At 39.5% G+C, this 21,426-nt stretch overlaps 2 protein-coding genes across 4 annotated transcripts in view; one reads left to right on the top strand and one right to left on the bottom strand.

Moving 5' to 3' along the window:
* Positions 1-2,333: 2,333 nt before the first annotated feature.
* LOC130917790 (uncharacterized) lies at positions 2,334-9,420 on the bottom strand. Of its 2 annotated transcripts, XM_057839477.1 has the most exons (5): positions 8,584-9,420; positions 8,447-8,489; positions 7,975-8,058; positions 5,268-5,513; positions 2,334-4,983 (listed from the first exon to the last, which is right to left on the bottom strand). In XM_057839477.1, the coding sequence occupies exons 1-5, from the start codon at positions 8,980-8,982 to the stop codon at positions 4,526-4,528; spliced, it is 1,230 nt and encodes a 409-aa protein (XP_057695460.1). In that variant the 5' UTR covers positions 8,983-9,420; the 3' UTR covers positions 2,334-4,525. The 2 variants fall into 2 exon arrangements, with proteins under 2 accessions (XP_057695460.1, XP_057695461.1); XM_057839478.1 differs by lacking the exon at positions 7,975-8,058.
* A 6,057-nt stretch (positions 9,421-15,477) lies between these two features.
* zgc:153039 (uncharacterized protein LOC767698 homolog) overlaps positions 15,478-21,426 on the top strand; it is an 81,788-nt gene continuing 75,839 nt past the window's right edge. For both annotated transcript variants that reach the window (XM_057838002.1, XM_057838001.1), the window contains exon 1: positions 15,478-16,015. In XM_057838002.1, the coding sequence (XP_057693985.1) occupies positions 15,796-16,015 (220 nt within the window). In that variant the 5' untranslated portion in view covers positions 15,478-15,795. The remainder of the gene's footprint in view (positions 16,016-21,426) is intronic.

The following is a 21,426-nucleotide window of genomic DNA, read 5'->3' as shown; positions in this document are numbered from 1 at the left end:
AGCTGGGAGAGACTGGCCGCAGTCCAAATGGATGAGTTGACTATGACTGTCAAAGGCAGCCAATGAATTAATCTCTGATTTTTGTGATAAGAAATATTCTTCTTGAGTTACTCATTTGTTGCCCTGGTAGTATGTTCTGGGTCAATGTTATGGCGGAATACTCGTCCAAATGACCCACATTTAGTGGTCTTGCAGATGGGAAAGGTGGTTTTAATCCAAGATATTTGCTAGTAGATTTATCTGTTCATTTGCCCCTTTTGGTTTAGAAACTGTATGTTGGACTGCCATCGAAGGTGGAAATCCATGAATGACAAATAAAGTTGCTATAAGAAGAAACTAGACGGAAGCAGTAGGGATACAGGCAGATGGAAAACCCCATTATTGTACTATTCCATGCCTTGGCTGTCTTCCCAGGACTGACATCGCGATTCAAAATCAAATTTAAAGTAAAACCAACCTCAGATTTCCTAGCCATTAACAGCTGTAGCAACACAACTGATTTGGAGGGAACCTGCAGTTCATTTTCAAAACAGTGTTGGTTTGGTTGTGTTCAAATATAAAGGTAAATCTTAGGTGGGTAGCCATAATGATGGCAGCGCAGTCACTCCCTTGTCTGTATATAGGATTCTTTGTACAAGCTAGCTGCCTTCCTTCCTCTTGAGCGCAATCCCTGTTTTACTAATCCACTCAAATAAGGATTTGGCCTGTACACATTAACTCATCGGTTGCCACTAATGGCCCTCGATTGTTGGAATTTGGAACATAGAACTCTCATTACCTTATTAACTCAATCCACATGTAAGGGTCAAATTTAAAGATGCATTCCAAACAACCACAAGTTTTCTTAACTGTGATAACAGCTACTTTAAAGTAATATATACAGTAATAGTCCTGCTAATTACCTTACATTTTATCTTTGTTATGTATTACATACCAATCAAAGTATACACGTCATTGTAATGCAGGTCTTGGTAATCTTGGAACTCTAATCTTGGGGAAAGCAAATGGTCAAAAGGAGTATGTAGTTACTCATCCTACACTGTAAAATTTACAGTATGTTATGTATACAGAGGTGGGTAATATCGTGTTACATTTACTCCGTTACATTTACTTGAGTAACGTTTCAAGAAAAAATAACTTCTAACAGTAGTTTTAGGAAGCCATACTTTTACTTGAGTAGATTTGTAAAGAAGAAACACTACTCTTACTCCAGTACTTTGTGCTATACTAGTCGTTACATTTTTTCCTTTTATTCTACATATTAGATCATACTTTTTTTTTTTTTTTTTTTGCCAGAGACGCAAACCAGTTTCACCAATAAGACGTCGCAATAATAATCACATGACTCAATTATACCAATAACACCTCTATGATCATGTCGGCCTGTTCAATCACGTGGCATCTTTAAAGCACCGTACAAAATTTGGTATTTGACATAGTGCGCTGCCATCAACATGACTCGAATGTGCGGGTTTTAACCTTTCCCAGTTTTTATTTTGCACCGATTGACCACAGAAAATAGGGGAGATATGATCCATTTAGTTTCATAATAGGAAATATGATTTCTCCACTAGATGGCACTCATGCTCTTAGGGCGAATGATGCTTCATTTCTGTATTTTTTTCTTCTTTTGCCAGAATGATTTTTTGTATTTCTTTGGCTTAATGTAATGTGTTTTAGTGTTTAACGTTACTATATTTTCCTTTGTTGTAAAGCACTTTAAAGTTCATGTGACACGAAAAAGCATGTTTATTTCATAATACACGCGGTATTTTATGCTCCTGAATGATATGGACCGCTTGGATGTGTGTGGAAGCGATCGCTATATTTATTTAGTTTTTTTAATCCCGCGCCATGAAAATGAGTGACTTCCGGCTTCGGTCTTGCATTGGGGGGGGGGCTGTGACGTGTACGGTAGAAGACGTCCTCTTCACTATACAGCGTACTGTTGTGTATGAGGACGAAGGATTCAGCTGATTCTGCTGATTAATACGTTTATTTTTCGCATCACGCCAGCCAAACGGCTGCAGAAAAATCAATCTGGATGAGGGAGAGGCGTATGCGCCTTTTTGGAGTTTTAAAAGGTTCCCATTCGCCGTGGATATTGGCCAAAACAAGCCCGACTACAGTGGGACTATTGGACTTACGAGGAAGTGAGTAAACATCTTGTTTAGTATTATGTCAAATATTAATACAGCTATTACAAAGTAAACACTACGAACTTTCTTTAAATAAAGGACTACTTACGTTTGATCATTGATGGGCATGGAAAAAGCTCTCCTCATGCACATTAGCACGTTAGCTGCACAACAACTGCAGCAACCCTCCTCCGGGGAACGAACTGTAAATTGCTCTCCACCGGGCGGTTTGCCGATCCGCGAAGACAATCGACAACTCAGTCATCATGTCAAATAATCCAGGCGAGTTATGTGTGATTTTCCGCTTCGAAGACTTTGAAACATTACTCGGTTCGGGTTAGCATGTCGGCTAGCTGTCACGCCTTTTGGTTTGTTTACATTCTCCAAAGCCGGGGAAGGGAAATGACATACAGTATGTCCGATTTAGGTGTCATAAAATATCGTTCGGGAGGTGCGACAGTAAAGGTGAAGTCAACAGTTTTGACCATGATGGAGTAATTTTGCCATGTCGTCCTGAATAAATGCATTTTTATTATTTCATATTTCATTTAGCACAAGACTGTTATTTGTCATGACCATGCCGTTTATTTAGCAATTGGGAAAAATACTTGGATAAAAAGAATATCTTGTAAAAATATTGAAGTAAAGAGACAGAAACAATGACATTTTGCAGCTCTCTTCGCCGCGTTTTCCTCATTGTGAATAGTTCCCCCTCGACGGGCTGACTGGTCCTTGTCAAGCCATTTATATAGCTATTGGGGATAAATACTTGGATAAAAAGAATATCCTGTAAAAATATTGGAGTAGAGAGACTGAAACAATGACGTTTTGCGGCTCTCTTCGTCGCGTTTTCCTCGTTCTGAATAATTCCCCCTCAATGGGCTGAATAGTAAAACCGATGAGCCCAGTCTACCGCTGACGTCATCCACCTGTTGGGGACGCTAAAGCCCTATAATGGTAGGCGTGGCTAATCAGCAGATTAAAAGACTAATTTCTCGTCATCTGCGCTTTGCTAAATTGTTGTATATAGTCGAATCGTCTCAAAATATGATTCTAATTCACATAATAATGCCATTTAAGACTTTTTTTCTCATGTCGTATGCTCTTTAAGGATTTCTCAAAGGTTTTTGTAAAGGGCTGTATGTATAAAGTTGATCATCTTCTGAAGTTCTTCTTTAAAGTATGGTAATAACAGTTCATATAGATGATTTTGTGCTGAGAAAAAAATAAACATTGTTATAAAAAAAATTTAATATATCGTAAGAAGTTACGCACATTCTTACTAATTGCATGATTATTCTTTTCACCAAATACTTTTTTACTTGTACTTGACTGCATTTTTTTGGACAACTACTTTTACTTTTGTCCTATTATTTTGAAGTAACACTACTCTTACTTGAGTAAAATTTTTGGCTACTCTACCCACCTCAGTACATATATTTGAAAACATGTTTTTAATGAAAAAATGAGTAAAGTAAACACTTAAGTTTACATACTGTCAGCTCTGACTGTATTTCAGATTAATTTTAGTAGTTAGTGCAACCCAGTGCACATTTTAACTCTCAGACGAAGACATTTGATCTATTCAGGGATTCTTGGCTTGAGAGCTATAGTTGGAAATCCTCCCTCAGTTCATTCCTTTTTTTACCGTCACCTGCTGTCTTTAATTCATGCATGCTGTCCCCGCCCCCCGTTTTCTTCCACAATGCTGTCCCTTTTGAACTTTTTGGGAGTCCTGTGGCTTTCAAAGGGTCAAAAAAGGGCAGCCTACTATCTGATCGGAGGCAGAGCGTGGGATCAACGTGGAGTGCCACCTGTCCGTTTTGCTCTGAGTTGACACCATGGGTGCCACTGTACTCACACCTCTCTTGTCTCACCTCTCCCTGCTTACGCATTATGTCAAACTGTTTACACCCCAGCAATGTAGGAACAAAGTGGCAAAAGCACACAATTAACAATTATGGTAGAATAGCTCATGCCCAAGTTGGCCTATAGAGAGTTGTGTTGATAGTGTAAAGACCCCTACTGTCTGACAAATGTCACACAGAGCCAAATTAAGAAGTCACACTGGTAAAATCCCACCCTTTCCTCACACGTTACAGTATTGAGGACTCATTTCGCCCAAACCCAGCAGAGCGGGGTTGTGTGATTGGGGGAAAGAACTGTGTCCTGGGGAGAGAGTCAATTATAGTTCTGGGGTCACAAAGAGAATGGTAGGAGGCAAAATCCTTCACGATGGAACATTTGCCTTTCAAATAGTATCCATAGATCAAGCCTTCCTGAGGATTTGTTGGTCTGTCAGTGAATTCCTGATATGCAGAGTATGATTGTCTTTTCATTGACGGTTTTCCATCTATATGCCTAGAGGGATCTGTCCGAAAGAATGCTCAGGAACTGGATGATCCAAAACTAGGGTTTAGGGCAAGGTTTGATGCTGACAACTCCTCAAACTTCTGTATAAATTTACGCACTGACTGGAAAGGAATATCCCTCTGCCACAGGCCTCTACTGGGTCCACAGGGCCCTCTATAGGCTGAATTTTTACTGAGAAAAACATAGAGAGGAGGGGGAAGGCCACAACGCAATTTTAGCCACCCCTGACCCAGGCCCAGTGTTGGCAACACTCCTGATGGATTGAAGTGGGTAGGCAGGGTTACGAGATGCTCCTGGGTTACAGGGTTATGGAAACTAAGAGCTCCCCCTCCAAAATTAAGAAACAGTCCAATGGTTTTGATTTGAGGGGGGACAGTGTTGAGCAACTCTTTTCTTCCATCATAAACTGTGCAAAATGAAAAACCCTGTCTTTCTAGCCACCAGCCTTCTTGACCATCCAAGGAGGTCACACCTAGAAAACATAAAAAGGTTTGCAGTAAGTGAGTGAAGCTTTCACAAAGTAAAAATTCAAACATTCAAATTGTGCCCCTGTATTACTATAATTCTAATTCCTTCTTTAGCCTTGGATACACAAGCATTTGGTTTATAAAAACCTTGTAGTCATTTAACTGGTCATTTAAGATTGGTCATTTGAACAGAGGCTCGTGACGCAAAAATGTGTGGGCATCCCGGTTTAGACTTTAGAGCCTATGAAAATGCAATAAAACCAAAGCAATATTAATGACAAAACCGTACCAATTTTGTAGAGAGAACTGTTGCAGACCTCCACTTCCCAGTAATACTGCCCCTGTGCAATGACAACATCAGCACAAACTTGAGGGAGGTAATCCATCACCCTGGGGTCAGAGGTCGTCATCAGCCTCCTGACGTTATTTGGAAGTGGACCAAGTGGGATTGCTTCTTGGTAAGTAACAGTGAGGCAGGAATTGGAAAGATGAAGAGAAGGGGGTGCAGTTACTGGGTCGAGAGCAAAATGTAAACCTAAATGAAATAAAGAATAAGAAATAAATTTAAGAAACATTTCTTAAATAAGAAGTAAAAAATACAAAATCAAAATAACATATATCTAGATATGTATCTATACATATCCACACACATTTATGTACATATACTATATTAGTGCTGTCAGTTAATGTGTTAATAAAGCCGTAAACTCAAATCCCATTTGACGCCCTCAATTTTTGAAAATTATGAATCTCCTCCTCCTCCTCCTCCGTAGTTAGGACTAAAAGACAATGCGCTTGTTCCATTGGCCATCAGACTGAAATAATGGCGCTCATACGAAACTTAATTTTCGATTTTAATGAACAATATTGGGCACGTTGAGGAGGCGTAAAGAGTGAGAGAGCATGTTTGGATAAAAATACAGCGATGAAGCTCCTGTCGCCACGTGCAGCTTTGGGGCCGCCTGAGACAAACTATATGTATGCAGGCAAAAGTACAGAGAGGATCGGGGTGGGTTCACCTTGTCAGGTGCAGCATAACTTTGGCAGTTTTAGCCCAAAATGTGGCACTCTGAGGTGGATTATGACATTTATTGTCATTTATTTAGCTGCAATGTGCAGATAAACTGTGAATGAACGTGTGGAATGAAAGAACGTGGACATTTTTTAGCACTACGAGAACTTCCAGCAGGGAGGCTCCGGGCGGTTCGCGCTCCTCTCGTCCACGCCTGAAGCTCACCGTTTTCGGGCACAAGGACACAGAGGATCGGGGTGAAATCCTTGTTCTTAGCCAAAACGTAAGTTTGGTTTTTTAACCCAAAATGAGGTGGATTGACTGACGCAAATCCTCCTTAAATGCACAGATGAAGTATAGTAATGCTTTGGAAAGCAAGCATTTTGGTGTATATTTTTATTATATTATGTATATACAGGATATACTGTATGTATATATTTTCCCCAAGTGGAAACTTCCATGATCCTAATAAATTTAATAATTAAAAAAAATATATATACATATATATATATATATTATATATTATATACTCACCGGCCACTTTATTAGGTACACCTGTCGAACTGCTCGTTAACACTTAATTTCTAATCAGCCAATCACATGGCAGCAACTCAGTGCATTTAGGCATGTAGACAATCTCCTGCAGGTCAAACAGAGCATCAGTATGGGGAAGAAAGGCGATTTGAGTGACTTTGAATGTGGCATGGTTGTTGGTGCCAGAAGAGCTGGTCTGAGTATTTCAGAAACTGCTGTTCTACTGGGATTTTCACGCACAACCATCTCTAGCGTTTACAGAGAATGGTCCGAAAAAGAAAAAATATCCAGTGAGCAGCAGTTCTGTGGGCGGAAATGCCTTGTTGATGCCAGAGGTCAGAGGAGAATGGCCAGACTGGTTCAAGCTGATAGAAAGGCAACATTGACTCAAATAACCACCCGTTACAACCAAGGTAGGCAGAAGAGCATCTCTGAACACACAATACGTCGAACTTTGAGGCAGATGCGCTACAGCAGCAGAAGACCACGCCGGGTGCCACTCCTTTCAGCAAAGAACAGGATACTGAGGCTACAATTTGCACAAGCTCATCAAAATTGGACAGTAGAACATTGGAAAAACGTTGCCTGGTCTGATGAGTCTCGATTTCTGCTGCGACATTCGGATGGTAGGGTCAGAATTTGGCGTCAACAACATGAAAGCATGGATTCATCCTGCCTTGTATCAACGGTTCAGGCTGGTGGTGGTGGTGTAATGGTGTGGGGAATATTTTCTTGGCACTCTTTGGGCCCCTTGGTACCAATTGAGCATCGTTGAAACGCCACAGCCTGCCTGAGTATTGTTGCTGACCATGTCCATCCCATTATGACCACAATGTACCCAACTACTGATGGCTACTTTCAGCAGGATAATGCGCCATGTCATATAGCTGGAATCATCTCAGACTGGTTTCTTGAACATGACAATGAGTTCACTGTCCTCAAATGGCCTTCACGGTCACCAGATCTCAATCCAATAGAGCATCTTTGGGAAGTGGTGAAACGGGAGATTCGCATCATGGATGTGCAGCCGACAAATCTGCACCAACTGTGGAATGCCATCATGTCAATATGGACCAAACTCTCTGAGGAATGCTTCCAGCACCTTGTTGAATCTATGCCACGAAGTATTGAGGCAGTTCTGAAGGCAAAAGGGGGTCCAACCCGTTACTAGCGTGGTGTACCTAATAAAGTGGCCGGTGAGTGTATATACAGTATATATACACATTTATAATATATACATAATAATACATATACATTATGTATTATATTACTCATGCAGTTCAAAGGACATGCTACTCACTAAGCAAATGTATGTGAACTTTTGACCCTGAAGAAAATAATATAAAATTCTCAACGAAATTTTTGAAATAGAACATGATGCTGAACATCCACATAGCGTGATCATGATCTGTGATCTCGTCTGTAATACATTTGAGAATGTGAATCATACCATTAACAGACTGCTCCATTTTATCCTCCTCTAGTTCTATATTGCCCTCCTTTGGTGATATGGTAAAACTGCAAGCACTGGAACCTAGATGTAATATCAAGACAAGTGTCAATTATCAATGAGGGATATTACATTAAAAACGTTTTCTTCGTTGTTATATACATATATATATATATATATATATATATATATATATATATATATATATATATATATGTATATATGTATGTATGTATGTATATATATACTTAACCCCTTTGTCAAACAAACTGTGTATGATAAAGGCATGCTTTCTGATGTATCTTACTGTATCTAATAAACCCATATATATATATATATATATATATATATATATATATATATATATATATATATATATATATATATATATATATATATATATATATATATATATATATATATATACATATATATATATATATACATATATATATATATATAAATAACTCACATTGTTCTGTCTCTTCAAAAGCAGCAACAGTGCAGAAGTCCCCCTGAATTTCACAGTGAAATAGAAAAAAATGATTTGACAGTAATTCATGCACTATTACAAGTTTTTCAAAGATTTTTGACAGTGATAGCTCTCACTTGCAAAAATCGTGGTGGATGGTTTGGTTCAGATGCTCCCTCGTGTCTGCCAGTCACCTGACTGACACATTCAAATTTAATAGTAGGATATTTTGGGAGACAGGATACAGCAGATGACCACGATCTACATGGCAGCTCCACATCATACAGACATAATGGACACAACACTGAGCAGCCACGGGTCTTCGGATCATAGCGGATAGACTGACCTGACCTCTTCTCCCCTTCAGTTGATATGCATTGAACACACATGGTATGAGAACATGGGAGGATCATGGTCTCGTCATTATTTTTATTACATGAAAGACATTTGGAGAACTCCTGAAATCCCTCAGGAAAGTTTTGTTCATCCCTGTTAATATGTTTCGGATTTTTGGGACAAAAAGCTGGCCCTGCCATTTTGATACCCAAACAAATGTTTCACCATCCTTTCATATGCCTTCATTTCTTATCCGTCAGCAGTGCCGGAGTAGAATTTTTTTGGTTAACTCTGATGTTTGTCTTCTGAGTTTAGTTTGACATTTATAAGGAAAAAACTGTAAAATATAAACAGATTTAAAACACACATAAAAAGCAATAATTCCTTTACTGTGCAGAAGCGTGACTGTCTGTATCCGGTTATGCTCTTCAGAAACAAGGCCTCAGGCATTGGTGAAGAGCTTCCCATCCTTTTGTAAAGAAGACATGCGTCTAGATGCGGATGCAGTGGAGTTAAGAAATATCCTGCTGTGGCAAAAATGACAAAATTCACTCTTCTCTGAAAGACCAAAAGCACACTGACAGCTTTGAAGATATAAAGAAGAAATCCCCATGTTGTGCTAACTCTGTTGTATCCCAGTGGACTGTTGTGGCGTCATTATGTAGAATGAGTAGGGAGCTGATAAAAGAGAAAAAGGGGGTGGTCATGACAGAGTAGCCCAGCCTTTCAAAAGGCACTTACTGCTTGGCGTTGCTAAGGTAACGGCTCTTTCCATAGAGAAGCACAGCTACACAAGATTATATGTTGCAAAGATCTCTTGCGTGAATTAAATTTGTAAGTGTGTGAGCAGCATACTCATCTGATCATTTTAAAAAGCAGCACAGTATAATTCTTGTATTATTATTACAGTTATATTAAAGAGACCAGCCAAAATATGTTTGTATTCATTTTGCACACACAAGAAAGTCATGATAAAACTCTGCCATATATTCACTTTTGCTGGTGTTGAAAAAGTGTGTTCTTGAGACACGGTCAGATGTTTGTGGGAATTTGTTAGTTAATTCAATATTCAACAGAATTGATCATGTTAAAGGGATAGACGAACACAAAACACAGAGTATAAATGACCTTAGTGAGAAAGACAGTTGCTCAAAGTATTTAAGTATGCAAACTAGATCTCTGATAATGGAAAAAATAAGATATGATTAAAAAAGAATTACACCATTAACGAGTCAAGTCATTTTGTGACATCAGCTATATTCTCGCACATAAACACTGATGGACTCAGACATGTGCACGAGACAATGGGTAATACTGACATCACAGTGTGGGCATGCAATCTGGATACTCTTAGTTGATTGGCTAAAATAGAACCGGCGTTTATAAGATCTTCCTCCACACACAGGCTGGCCACTTCTTGGAAATACTGGCTTTTGTTTGTTTTTTCTTCACTGTTACACATCAGAAAAATAAAAATCAGTTTTTTCAATTAAACGAGCATCATTCTTTCCACATGGTTGCGCATAATAAAGTCTGTCCCTTTTAGTAAAACTTAATCAATGTTTGAAGATTCTAGTACTTTACCACCCCTGCAGATTTCCAATCTACTCGTTTGCAGAGAGATTTGATGAAAAAAAAAGTGATTGCAATCAAATTAAATCAAATCACACACACCACGTACTGTAGATGATAAACTTCAACAAGGTCACTAACTCATTTCGACTCAACTCAAACATGAGAAGTGCGAAACAAGATCACCTTTAAAAATGCTTATTGCTTCAGTGAAATAGGTAATTTACATTGTCTTCCCATACAGTGAGGAGCAGAAGTATTTGCACCCATTGTGGTTTTGCAAGTTCACCTACTTAGAAAATAGGTAGAGTTCTGAAATTTCAAATCATAGATACATTTCCATTTATAGAGACATAATTTAAAAAGAAAATCCGGAACTCACATTGTATGATTTTTCAATAATATATTAGTCAGACGCTTTCTGTAGTTCTTCGCCAGGTTTTTACATATGGAACCAGGGATTTTGGCCCATTCCTCCACACAGATCTTCTCTAGATCTGTCAGGTTTCGTGGCTGTCGTTGAGAAACACGAAGTTTCAGCTCCATCCAAAGAATTTCTATTGGATCCGGGTCTGGAGACTAGCTAAACCACTCCAGAACCTTGATATGCTTTTTACGCAGCCACTCCTTGGTCAGCTCGGCTATGCACTTCTGATCGTTATCATGCCGGAATATTCAGCCACGACTCATCTTCAAGTCTCTGACTGAGGGAAGGAGGTTGTGGGTCAAAATCTGACGATACATTTCACCATTCATCCTTTGCTTTACACAGTACAGTCGTCCTGTCCCCTTTGCCGAAAAGCAGCCCCAAAGCATGACGTTTCCACCCCCATACTTCACAGTGGGGAAGGTGTTCTTGGGATTATACTCGTCCTTCTTTTTCCTCCACACATAACGAGTAAAGTTTGCAGCAAAAAGTTCTACTTTGGTCTCATCTGCATGACTTTCTCCCATGACCCCTCTGCATCTTTCAGATGGTCCCTGGCAAACTTCAGAAGGGCTTCCACATGTACTGGCTTCAACCTCCTAAGCAATGCATGATTTTAAACCATTGCACCATAGTGTTCTACTGAAAGGAGCCTTTGAAACTGTGCATCCAACTCACTTCAGGTCATTGCTCAGCTGCTGCCGCGTAGTTCTAGGCTGAGCCCTTACTTTTCTCATGAAGTCCCAGTCTGAGGTAGATTATCTATCAGTCATGTTTAACCTTTTCCATTTTCTAACAATTGCTGCAACTGTTGATTTATTTTCACCAAGCTGCTTTCCAATTGTCCCATAGCCTTTTCCAGCTTTTTGGAGCGCAACATTTTTGTCTCTGGCATCTTTCGAAAGCTCTCTGGTCTTGCCCATGGTAGCAGTTGGATTATGACTGATTGTGGGGTGCATAGGTGACAATATTAAGCTCAAACGGGTGGTGGGTGGGTGGTTACTCATGGGGGAAAGGTTGACTTTTTTAAGGTAGACTGACAACTCTTTGAGTGTCATAATTATTGTTTTTTCTCAGGGGTACAAATACTTATGAACGCCAGTAAATTACAATTAAATTATTTTTTAAAAAATCATGCAATGTGATTTCTGGATTTAAAAAATAAATTATGTCTCTATGAGTGGAAATGCATCTACGATTGAAATTTCAGACCTATACCTATTTTCTAAGTGGATGAACTTGCAAAATCACAAGGGTCGCAAATACTTCTGCTCCTCACTGAATGTTGTAAGGATAGAACTGGCCCTACCATTATTAAGTGAATTATTTTAATTTTCAGTTACATTTACTCCTTTTCACTTGATGAATGTGCTGGTCCTTTTTTTCCCCTCACACGCACGTTTGATTGGCTCATTTCTTGACCCCCCCCCAACCCTAAAAAAAAAAAAAAAAAAAAAAACCTTAACCCCCCCCCCACACACACACACACACACAGACAGTCACAGCCCCAGCCCCAGCCCCATGCCACCTCCTCCGCACCCTTCGAAGAGGAGAGATATTGGAAGTCTTTTTTCGGCCAGCAGCAGCAGTCACTGTAAGTGAAAAAAAAACTAAAACGTCAATTTTATGGAGGTGGGGAACACACAACTAATTTTGCCACTGAAAGTTCCATCTGCATCAGAGTTAGCATGACATTAAACTGTGAATTTGCTAACCTGCAAAACTCGAGAAGGAAGCTGCTTAGAGACACTGTCCCCCTGATGTGTTTTTTACTTTCAACGTTAATTAAACGGTGTGAAATGTAGTGAACCGAGGTTTACTTCCTTCCCCCCAATTTTCTTTTTGATTTATTTATGTGGTCTTAAAGCAGCCCAAAGGAGCTTCCATTTTTTGTTGAGTTTGGCTGTGCTTGTGAGCAAAAGCAGTAGTGTTTTACGTGAATGAATGCTTAATTTTTAGTTATTTTTGTTATTCCCTGACTAAGAGTTTTTTTTTTCAGTTATATTTAATTTCTTTATTTAGACAGACAATTTTAAGTGGTCTTTTGACTTTATTTTTGCATTCCTGGATATTTAAGAGATTTTTAACAAGTTTGTATTTATTGTATACAATATTACTGTATGTTAATATAATTTGAGTTATGTTCAAATTTTGCAATTTAAATTTGGTGGAAAACACTCAGGTTCCGCTCTGAGACCCCCAATTTGGCCAAATTTCAAAATTGTCCTACATGCATGTGTGATACATCATTGGAAAGATTAAAACGTCAATTTTCAGGGGGAAGCAATTTTTTTTTAACAGGAGGGCATTTAAAAAAAAAAAAAATAAATAATAATAATTTTTAAACAGCAAAACCGTATCTGGAGGTGAGAGCACGCGAGAGCAGAATTGCAGACGCTATGACTTTAACAAGATATAATTGCGTGCTTACCTTGTTTCAATCCAAAAACTCCATGTAGCATGTATCAATGAGTGTCAGGGCATCGCTGTGAATTGCCACAGCTGCATTTTTGGGGGGATTTTATGGGTAAAACATGGAAATATAGCAAGGGTCGCGAGACAGAAATCGCAGAAATCAAGGAGTGGTCGAGATTTTCTTTTTTATATATTTACCCTTTTAAACGTTTTTTTTTTCTTCCAATTTTCATCAGGCGGGTCGGCTCTCAAGCTCAATGAGGACCAAGTCACATCTCCAGGTCCTCCTCTGAGAACCTGGGCAAAAAAATATGTGCACCCCTGTATATATATATATATATATATATATATATATATATATATATATATATATATATATATAGACCCTACCCACCTACGTCACAAAACCACGTGCTCGCTGTATGGTTCCGCCCACTTGTCCGTCATTTTGACTCTGTATTAGCATTGTTTTCAATTGATGGCGGAATTTAAAATGCATTTCATGGAAGACCCGGTGCTTTCTGATGCCGCAAACTCACTGGATCTGTTGCATAAAAGGCGTTATGAGGAAAAGCTTCATTCTGTACAGTCGCCAGATACATATTTGATGCCCAAATCGATGTTTTTCGACCCACTGTCTTCGCCCTGTCTGCCTGACATCTGCTACGCAGATATTTACAATTATCTTGTCCACACTAAATCAGCCTATTCTCACGAAAATATGAAAAACTTCAAGAGCTTGGAGGCTTATAAATACTTCGTTGCTGGTTGGGTGAAACAGGTCCTCGTCCACGAAAATTCGGCAGGAATCTATCTTGTGCTTGGAAAGGTGAGTTACGAAATTTTCAATTCAAAATCTTTTGTTATTGCTAACATCCACTGTCAAGTCTAATGTATTTCATGTCGTTTGTCAATGGAGTTAAGGCTTTTAATGTTTATATGGTTTAGCGATAGCACTCTCACTACATACATACGTGTATGTTGTCGGCGATTAGCCTAGCAATGATCTTAATTGTGGTTATTTGTCAGCCCCGTAGACGAGGCCAGTTTCTTTCACTTGGTACCAGCTAAATATTATTAAAAAAATAACGATGGTGGAAGAAAGGGAAGTCACAAACATCTTGAATTTGAAACTATGTCGTACTACGTCGTATGTTGTCGGCGATTAGCCTCGCAATGATTTTAATTGTGGTTATTTGTCAGCCCCGTAGACGAGGCCAGTTTCTTTCACTTGGTACCAGCTAAATATTATTCAAAAAATAACGATGGTGGAAGAAAGGGAAGTCACAAACATCTTGAATTTGAAACTATGTCGTACTACGTCGTATGTTGTCGGCGATTAGCCTCGCAATGATCTTAATTGTGGTTATTTGTCAGCCCAAAACCCTCTAAGTATATCTTAAATGCATCTTACCGGATATAAAATGACTACTACATAGTCTGTGGTGATTTTTTGGTGCCCAGTTTTCACGTCGAATTGCAGCCGTCCATTTCGCTCTCTTTGGATCCCTCGGAATACGGTAAAACTTCAAGTCTCTCCTTCCATCTTCTCTGTTAGTGCAACCAACAGCCACACACGCCTTCACCATTTTGATTATTAATGTTAAGGAGCAGAAAAACACGCCGTAAATAGGAGAAATGTACGTAGCCGTAACAGGTTAACACTATGTTTTGACGGACAAGTGGGCGGTACCATTCAGGAGAGCGGAGTTGTGACGTCACGTGGGTAGGGTCTATAGGAAAGGCAATTTCATGCAATGACACTTTTCGGCCACCAGGTCCCCCCCCCCCCCAAAATTCGCTTATGGTAAAATGACCACTGTTTTTAAAGGGATGGGTTTACCCAATCAATAAATGTCAGCAATGTCGACATTGTTATACAGTATATCTTACTACAAAGCTGGCGTCTCGAAAAAATAGTGTTGTGATAGGGCAGGGCGGAGCAGATCATGCGATCTATCATCATCACCATCATCAGGTTGTTGAGGGATTTTTTAAAAAATCCTTCTCGTCAAGAATATAAATATATCAATGTTACCGGAAATGGCTATTCACTCTTATTGTCTAAATTGGCTCAGGAATTACGTTGCTCATGAACGTACAAGAGTTTATCAAATATAAAACCAAACCGCTGCTCTCTTTCACAGTCATAATCAAGTTAAATTGCTATCAGTATAGTAATTGCGTTGTTTTAATTTGGAGAGAAAACACGGAAATACACGTTAAAAGTGCAACTTGATGTTAGTTTGTCACATGATCACTGATCGCGCTCCAGTGGATTAGCAGAGACATGCATCATCATGGGGACCTTTGTGGACGTGCACCCGACTTAAAAACTTTTTTTTAAAAGTCTCTCAACTTTGCAAACGCTCTGATTTTTTCGCATACATGAAACAATTATTAACAGCGTTGCTATGTTGATGGCCAGGCCATGTTTTTTCGAGTCGCCGGCGCCCAGGAAATGTCACTGATTAACTTTCTTGATTTAAAGTTTATAGGCTTGCTGTATGTTAAAACAGCCAGCGGGAAAAACAGAAGTAAAAAAAGGGAAAAAAAACGAAACGATTTAGTCAGTTTGTGAAGCTTGCCGAGTTTCAAGATGTCAGAGCGGACCCCTCTCCTCCACTACCGGCTTTCCACCAGCGTCAATGAGTCCGAACTTCGGTCACCTCCGACCGGCCAGGTGCCGGAGGAGCATCTGGTCAGCCCCAGGCATCGGCTCTCCCACTCGGGGCAACCAAAGAAACTGTCTACTTTTTTCGGTGTGGTCATCCCAACCTTGCTGTCAATGTTCAGCGTGGTTCTATTTCTAAGAATCGGTGAGTGTTAAAATGAATTGTTATTTTATGGTCAGTAAATCTGCACACGAGGTTTATGTACGTGCAAATTTTGAGTTATGAGGAGTTGTAATTTGTTATCTTTAGATTATAATATAGACTATAGTCCAGTAAAAGTGCACCACATAATTCAGTTTTGTTAGTGCTCAAAGTCGCATTAATGTGGTCAAGATATTATAGACTAGGCCTGCACAATATATCCTTTGAACATCGCCATCGCAATGCGCGCATGCGCATATGGGGCGCCGTTTGTAAAGCAGCACATGCCCAAAATTACTCCAACATTTCTCACATTTAGCGCCACACAGTGTTTAAAATGGTGTGAAATTTTTAGTCACTTTTTTTTTTGCACATTTACAACATTATTTAGCAACTTATGCAAAACAATAACAAAAAACAATAAACAAAAACAATAAAACAATAAAACAATGAATGATTTGCCACAGCACAGTTTAGACTGTGTACCAACCTTAATGATGATTTAGACCAGGGGTCTCCAAACCGGTCCTCAAGGGCCGCTGTGGGTCTGAGTTTGGTCGTACTACTTCGCAGGAGGGAGGGTGAGAGGCTGTATGAGCATGAAGCAGAAAAACATAAAACCTGATCCTTTTCACCCGATTGCGACCTTTTACGTTTCTTTTAAAGTTAATAAATTTTAGGTATTCACAAAAAATTCGGAGACCCTCGATGGGGACTAATTTTAAACCTGTACTTCCTTTGACGAGTTTAGTCCTATTCGTGTGTAAATGGAGCATCTGATTTAACAGAGTAACACCTACAGTATATTGCCCGTAAGACGTCTTAGGTATATGTTTTCCGAAATTTCCAGGTTCGCCGTGAATCAGTAACAGGCACACTTTTGCTCAATAGACAATGTTTATTGATTAGAAAATGCAGAACAAATGAGATTTATTGATTACAATCCCACAAGAGCAAGCAACAAGTATCAAAAACAAGCATAACAAGGGTAACGAAACGCTAGATTTGAGTTTGTCAATCCCAGAATCCCCGCGCTACATTACAGCACAACCAGGTGTCCCTTGGCAATGAAAATTGCTTACTGTGACAAATGAGCGGGAGCCAACGCTCCGGTAAGGCGGCGAAGGAAGTCCGCAGCGGGTCACGTACAGATCGCCTGGCTTTGTTCCTTCGCCGCCTTACCGGAGCGTTGGCTCCCGCTCATTTGTCACGGTAAGCGATTTTCATTCCTAAGGGACACCTGGTTGTATATGATTAGTTAAAATAAATTTACATTCAATTTGGCCTGCAGAAAATGAACTTGAGACTATTCTGGTTGACTTTGGGGTAACCAGTCTCAAAACACATAAACAACAGTGCACAACCACACTCATGTCCAAAGACAATTTAGAGTCTTCAACTACTGTACGTACAATTTTGGAATGTGGGAAAGAAAACATGAGTTGTGTGAAAATGGGCATAGAAACTCCACATAGGAAGGACAGAGGCAGGATTGGAGCCCCCAATCTCAAAACTGTAAGTCATTGCTAAACACTCTTCCACTGTGCCACTTTTAAAAAATAAAAAAAACCTTGTGGGTTACATGTCTCTTCCTTTACTGTTTTGAGCGTGATACTTTAAATTTCTTTGCCACTAGATATTGACCTGTCCAAGGTGTACCTAGCCTCTATTCTAAAGTCAGCTGGGTTTGGCTCCAGCTGCCTAATGAAGAAAATCAATAAAATGAAATGAAACCAATAGAGATTGAGCGATATGGGTTTTTCAGGACCTATACCGATTATTAGTGGTCAGAGGGGCCGATAACTGTTTTTTGGAACCGATATTCATTTACAGTAAAATTGGCGTAAAATAATTGAATAATACAAACACTGAACTTCATTGAAATGCCTAAAGCATGTTTATTGAATGACACAAATAGAAAATAATAGTTCCAGGAATGCCTGAATTTCCTTGACGAAGAAACATCTCTTATAAAGTTGAATAAAAGGTTAAATTAATAGGTCTCTGAAATTTTTCCACAGAAAATACAATACAACAAAAATAGCTTTTAGGGCCTTAAAAAGGTGGAAAGGCACAGTACAAGTGTAACTCCATTTACCAATACCATTTCACCTATCTGAGGACGGGGTGATTACTAGTGCAGGAGACGGCAAGCAGGAGAGAGAGATACACAGCTGCATCTGATCCAAAATAAACCAGTTTTAAATAGATTTTTTCATATTGGCCGCTCGGATTTAAAAAAAAAAAAAAAAAAGGTCGCCGATAATCGGCCCTGCCGATAATCGGTCTATCGCTAGTAGACAATAAGTCCTTTTCAGACATACGATGAAGTCCGATGTTGTGCTGAAATCTGGGACACATCAGAATTTGTAATCAAAGGAGGTTATGCTGTCAACAGCAAGGCCGAGAGCAAAGTCAAAGAGGACTAAAGGAAGACTGCTTACACTCATTTAGCGTGTTGGCACGTTGGCTCACTAGTTAGCAAGACGCTTCACAGTTCTGCGAACAAGGGTGGGGTTTGCATGTTCTCCCTGTACACTACTTGTGTGGATTTTCTCTGGATATTCCGCTTTCATCCCACAGACATGCATATGTGAGGTGAATTGAACATTCAAATTTTTCTATATGTAGGTGTGCTGGAATTGGTTTGCAACTAGTTCAGGGCGTACCCAGCCTCCTGCCCATAGTTAGCTAGCATAGGCTTCAGCACCCCTGCAACCCTTTATGGATAAACAATTTGGATGATGGATGAATGAATTCCTCTCACTTAAAAGTTATGGTCAGATAGTGACTAAAACAAACATTTCTATTAGTGTGAAGCAGGAAATCACAATGTGACATGCAATTGAAAGTATACATTATTGCTGTAAAATCATAAAAAAAAGTGCAGTCAACCATGAAGCACTCACACAGAGGTTGTCATTCATCTAGATTTTATTGCTGCACCACACATAATATTAGTTGATCGACTTTGTCAAGTCTCTTAGTTCTACCACCGTGCTATTTTCTACCCCCACCCCAAGTCTCGTGAGATGTCAGCTGCTATGTCGTGCATACACACGCCTGCGTGCAGACAAACTTACATGCACACACAACACACAGTAGCGTCTGTGTACGACTTAAGACTATTCGCTCACACTAGCATGCCAGCCTCGAAAGGAATTAACAATGGTTTTATTGTTTAACACAAAACTCCAGTTATAATATACTGCTAGCTTAGAAAAACATACTCTAAAGCCTCTGTCTTCTGTACATTTCCGACTGGTATTACATTATTTTGATTATCATGATGAATAATATACTTAATGATAACCAAAGTTGCTTTCACCTAGGGAAAAAAAAAACCCAAGGAGGTGAGTAGTAATGTTTCACAAAAACTATACTAACCTATATCTGTGAAATCTCAGGGATCACAGAAATAAGAAGTAAGTGTCACAATAATGCAAAGCAAAGTTAAGTGCATTCCACAAACAAACAAAACAAAACATGAAAATCTTTTGTACTCATTGAAATGATAAATCCACGCTGCCCAGATTGTTGTCGTCACATTCTAATTCATAATTCTTTTACACAATATGAATTCTGATTTCTGACGACTTGTAACTTTGTGGCTGTGCATTAAGTAATGATAACGACATAGGCACAGGCAATAGCAGCAAGTGGTACTACAAGCCAAGGTGCAAGAAATAATACTGTAGATGGGTATGAGAACTGCAGCTTTCCTCCAGCCTTTAGTCTCCTCTTAAATACACACTAAAGGTATGTGTTATAAGCACTTGACTCCAAAGTAGTGAGTTGCTTCCGATCAGTAGGTTAAGAAAATATAATGCATAATCACCTAAGAATCCTTATTTCCAATATGAGTTGGTTATCGTTTGAAAATTCAGGAAACCTAACTGGTAAACTTGTCTGAGTTACTACCCAGCTGGTGTGCAAATGATTCATACATTCTATAAATATCTGATGTGGATTCCTGTTTTAGTTTTAGAGAACTTTACACTGCTAGCCAAAAGTATTTGCACCCCTGCAATTCTGTCAGATAATGCTCAATTTCTCACAGAAAATGATTGCAATTACAAATGCTTTGGTAGTAGTATCTTCATTGATTTTGCTAGCAATGAAAAACACAGACGAGAGAGGAAAAAAAAAAATCATTAACATTTTACACAAAACTCCAAAATTAGGCCGGACAAAAGTATTGGCACCCTTTGAAAAATCATGTGATGCTTCTCTAATTTGTGTAATCAACAGCACATGTTACTTACCTGTGGCACACAACAGTGGTGGCAAAAACTAAGTAACACTTGCAGTCGGTTAAAATTGATTAAAGTTGACTCAGGCTACGTCTACACTAGGACGGATAATGTCCTTAAACGTTTAATTAGTTGGACTATACGGCTGTCGGCTACACTAGTATGCCTATTATCCGGATTAGGTGTTAGACAGATATTGTAGGCGGGTAATGTTACCCGCCGCCTACGCGCCGCCTAATATGAACTGCTGTCTCAGTACAATATTCGGATATTCAGGAAGGTATTGTCGCTATTTTTAGGGCGGCATGACAGCATTGTAAACAATGGAGGTGGGCAATCACGACGTGGCATTCCTGCTCCTCTTTTCTTTTCCACACATTTTTCTTGAACCTTCACACTACGTCTCAATAATATGCTTCAATTCAGTGCCCATTTCCGCAATGAGGTGGAGATGAGCGTTTTTACAGAGCTCATTTCCCTAATAGTTTTTGATCAGCCAGCTGCAGGGCTGGCCCCTCCCAACTCAATGCCGACCGCGCATGAGTACTGTATATAAAAATGTGTAGAGGAAAATTAAACCCCCAAAAAGTGACCTGCGTGGTCACACCCCCAGTCAAAGAGGCACGCAAACAGTTTTTTTTCCTAAGACATTTCTGCCTTTCAAAACTGTTGCCACTTCCCGGATCGTCACTGTTATGCACAAGCAGTCCTGGTTGCGGCTTCCAGAAAATATACCCAGCGCCACACCATATGCTTCTATTTGTTATTTTCCAAGTGGCGAGAGCGCAACTAAGCATCGATTGTAACCTCCCAAGTAATGATGTCAGGCTTTCGTTGTTTTGTAAAGATTTATTTCAATCACAACTCGGCGCCTGCTTGTAAAAGCCGAGCGTGCTCTCCCTTTACTCTCACTCCTGCGTGATGCGTTCAATTGCGATCACGAAAAAAACAGTGATCACAAAATAATGACAGTCTAGAAGGTTTAGTAATTTCGAAATTTGCCATGGGCGAGTAATGAGTTTCCGGTTCAGCTGTAAACCGCGCGAGTGATGACGTAACACATGAGGCTTCTCCTCTCTATGCATGCATAGTTTGCACAAACGCAGGCGTACCTTGCAGAAGCGGGGCGGCCTTAAAAACACCTTAAACGAAGTGTGGACT

This window comes from Corythoichthys intestinalis, chromosome 6, assembly GCF_030265065.1.
Source record: "Corythoichthys intestinalis isolate RoL2023-P3 chromosome 6, ASM3026506v1, whole genome shotgun sequence".
Classification (NCBI taxonomy): domain Eukaryota; kingdom Metazoa; phylum Chordata; class Actinopteri; order Syngnathiformes; family Syngnathidae; genus Corythoichthys; species Corythoichthys intestinalis.
The sequence above is the reverse complement of the archived record's forward strand: the minus strand, read 5'-3'. Positions and strand labels throughout refer to the sequence as shown.

Coding starts and splice junctions, on each gene's coding strand:
- LOC130917790 (XM_057839477.1), bottom strand. CDS start 8,982: ATGGCAGGGCCAGCTTTTTGTCCCAAAAATCCGAAACATATTAACAGG. Junction 8,490..8,583: donor ATCCACCACGATTTTTGCAA/GTGAGAGCTATC, acceptor TGTGAAATTCAG/GGGGACTTCTGCACTGTTGC. Junction 8,059..8,446: donor TTTTGAAGAGACAGAACAAT/GTGAGTTATTTA, acceptor TATTACATCTAG/GTTCCAGTGCTTGCAGTTTT.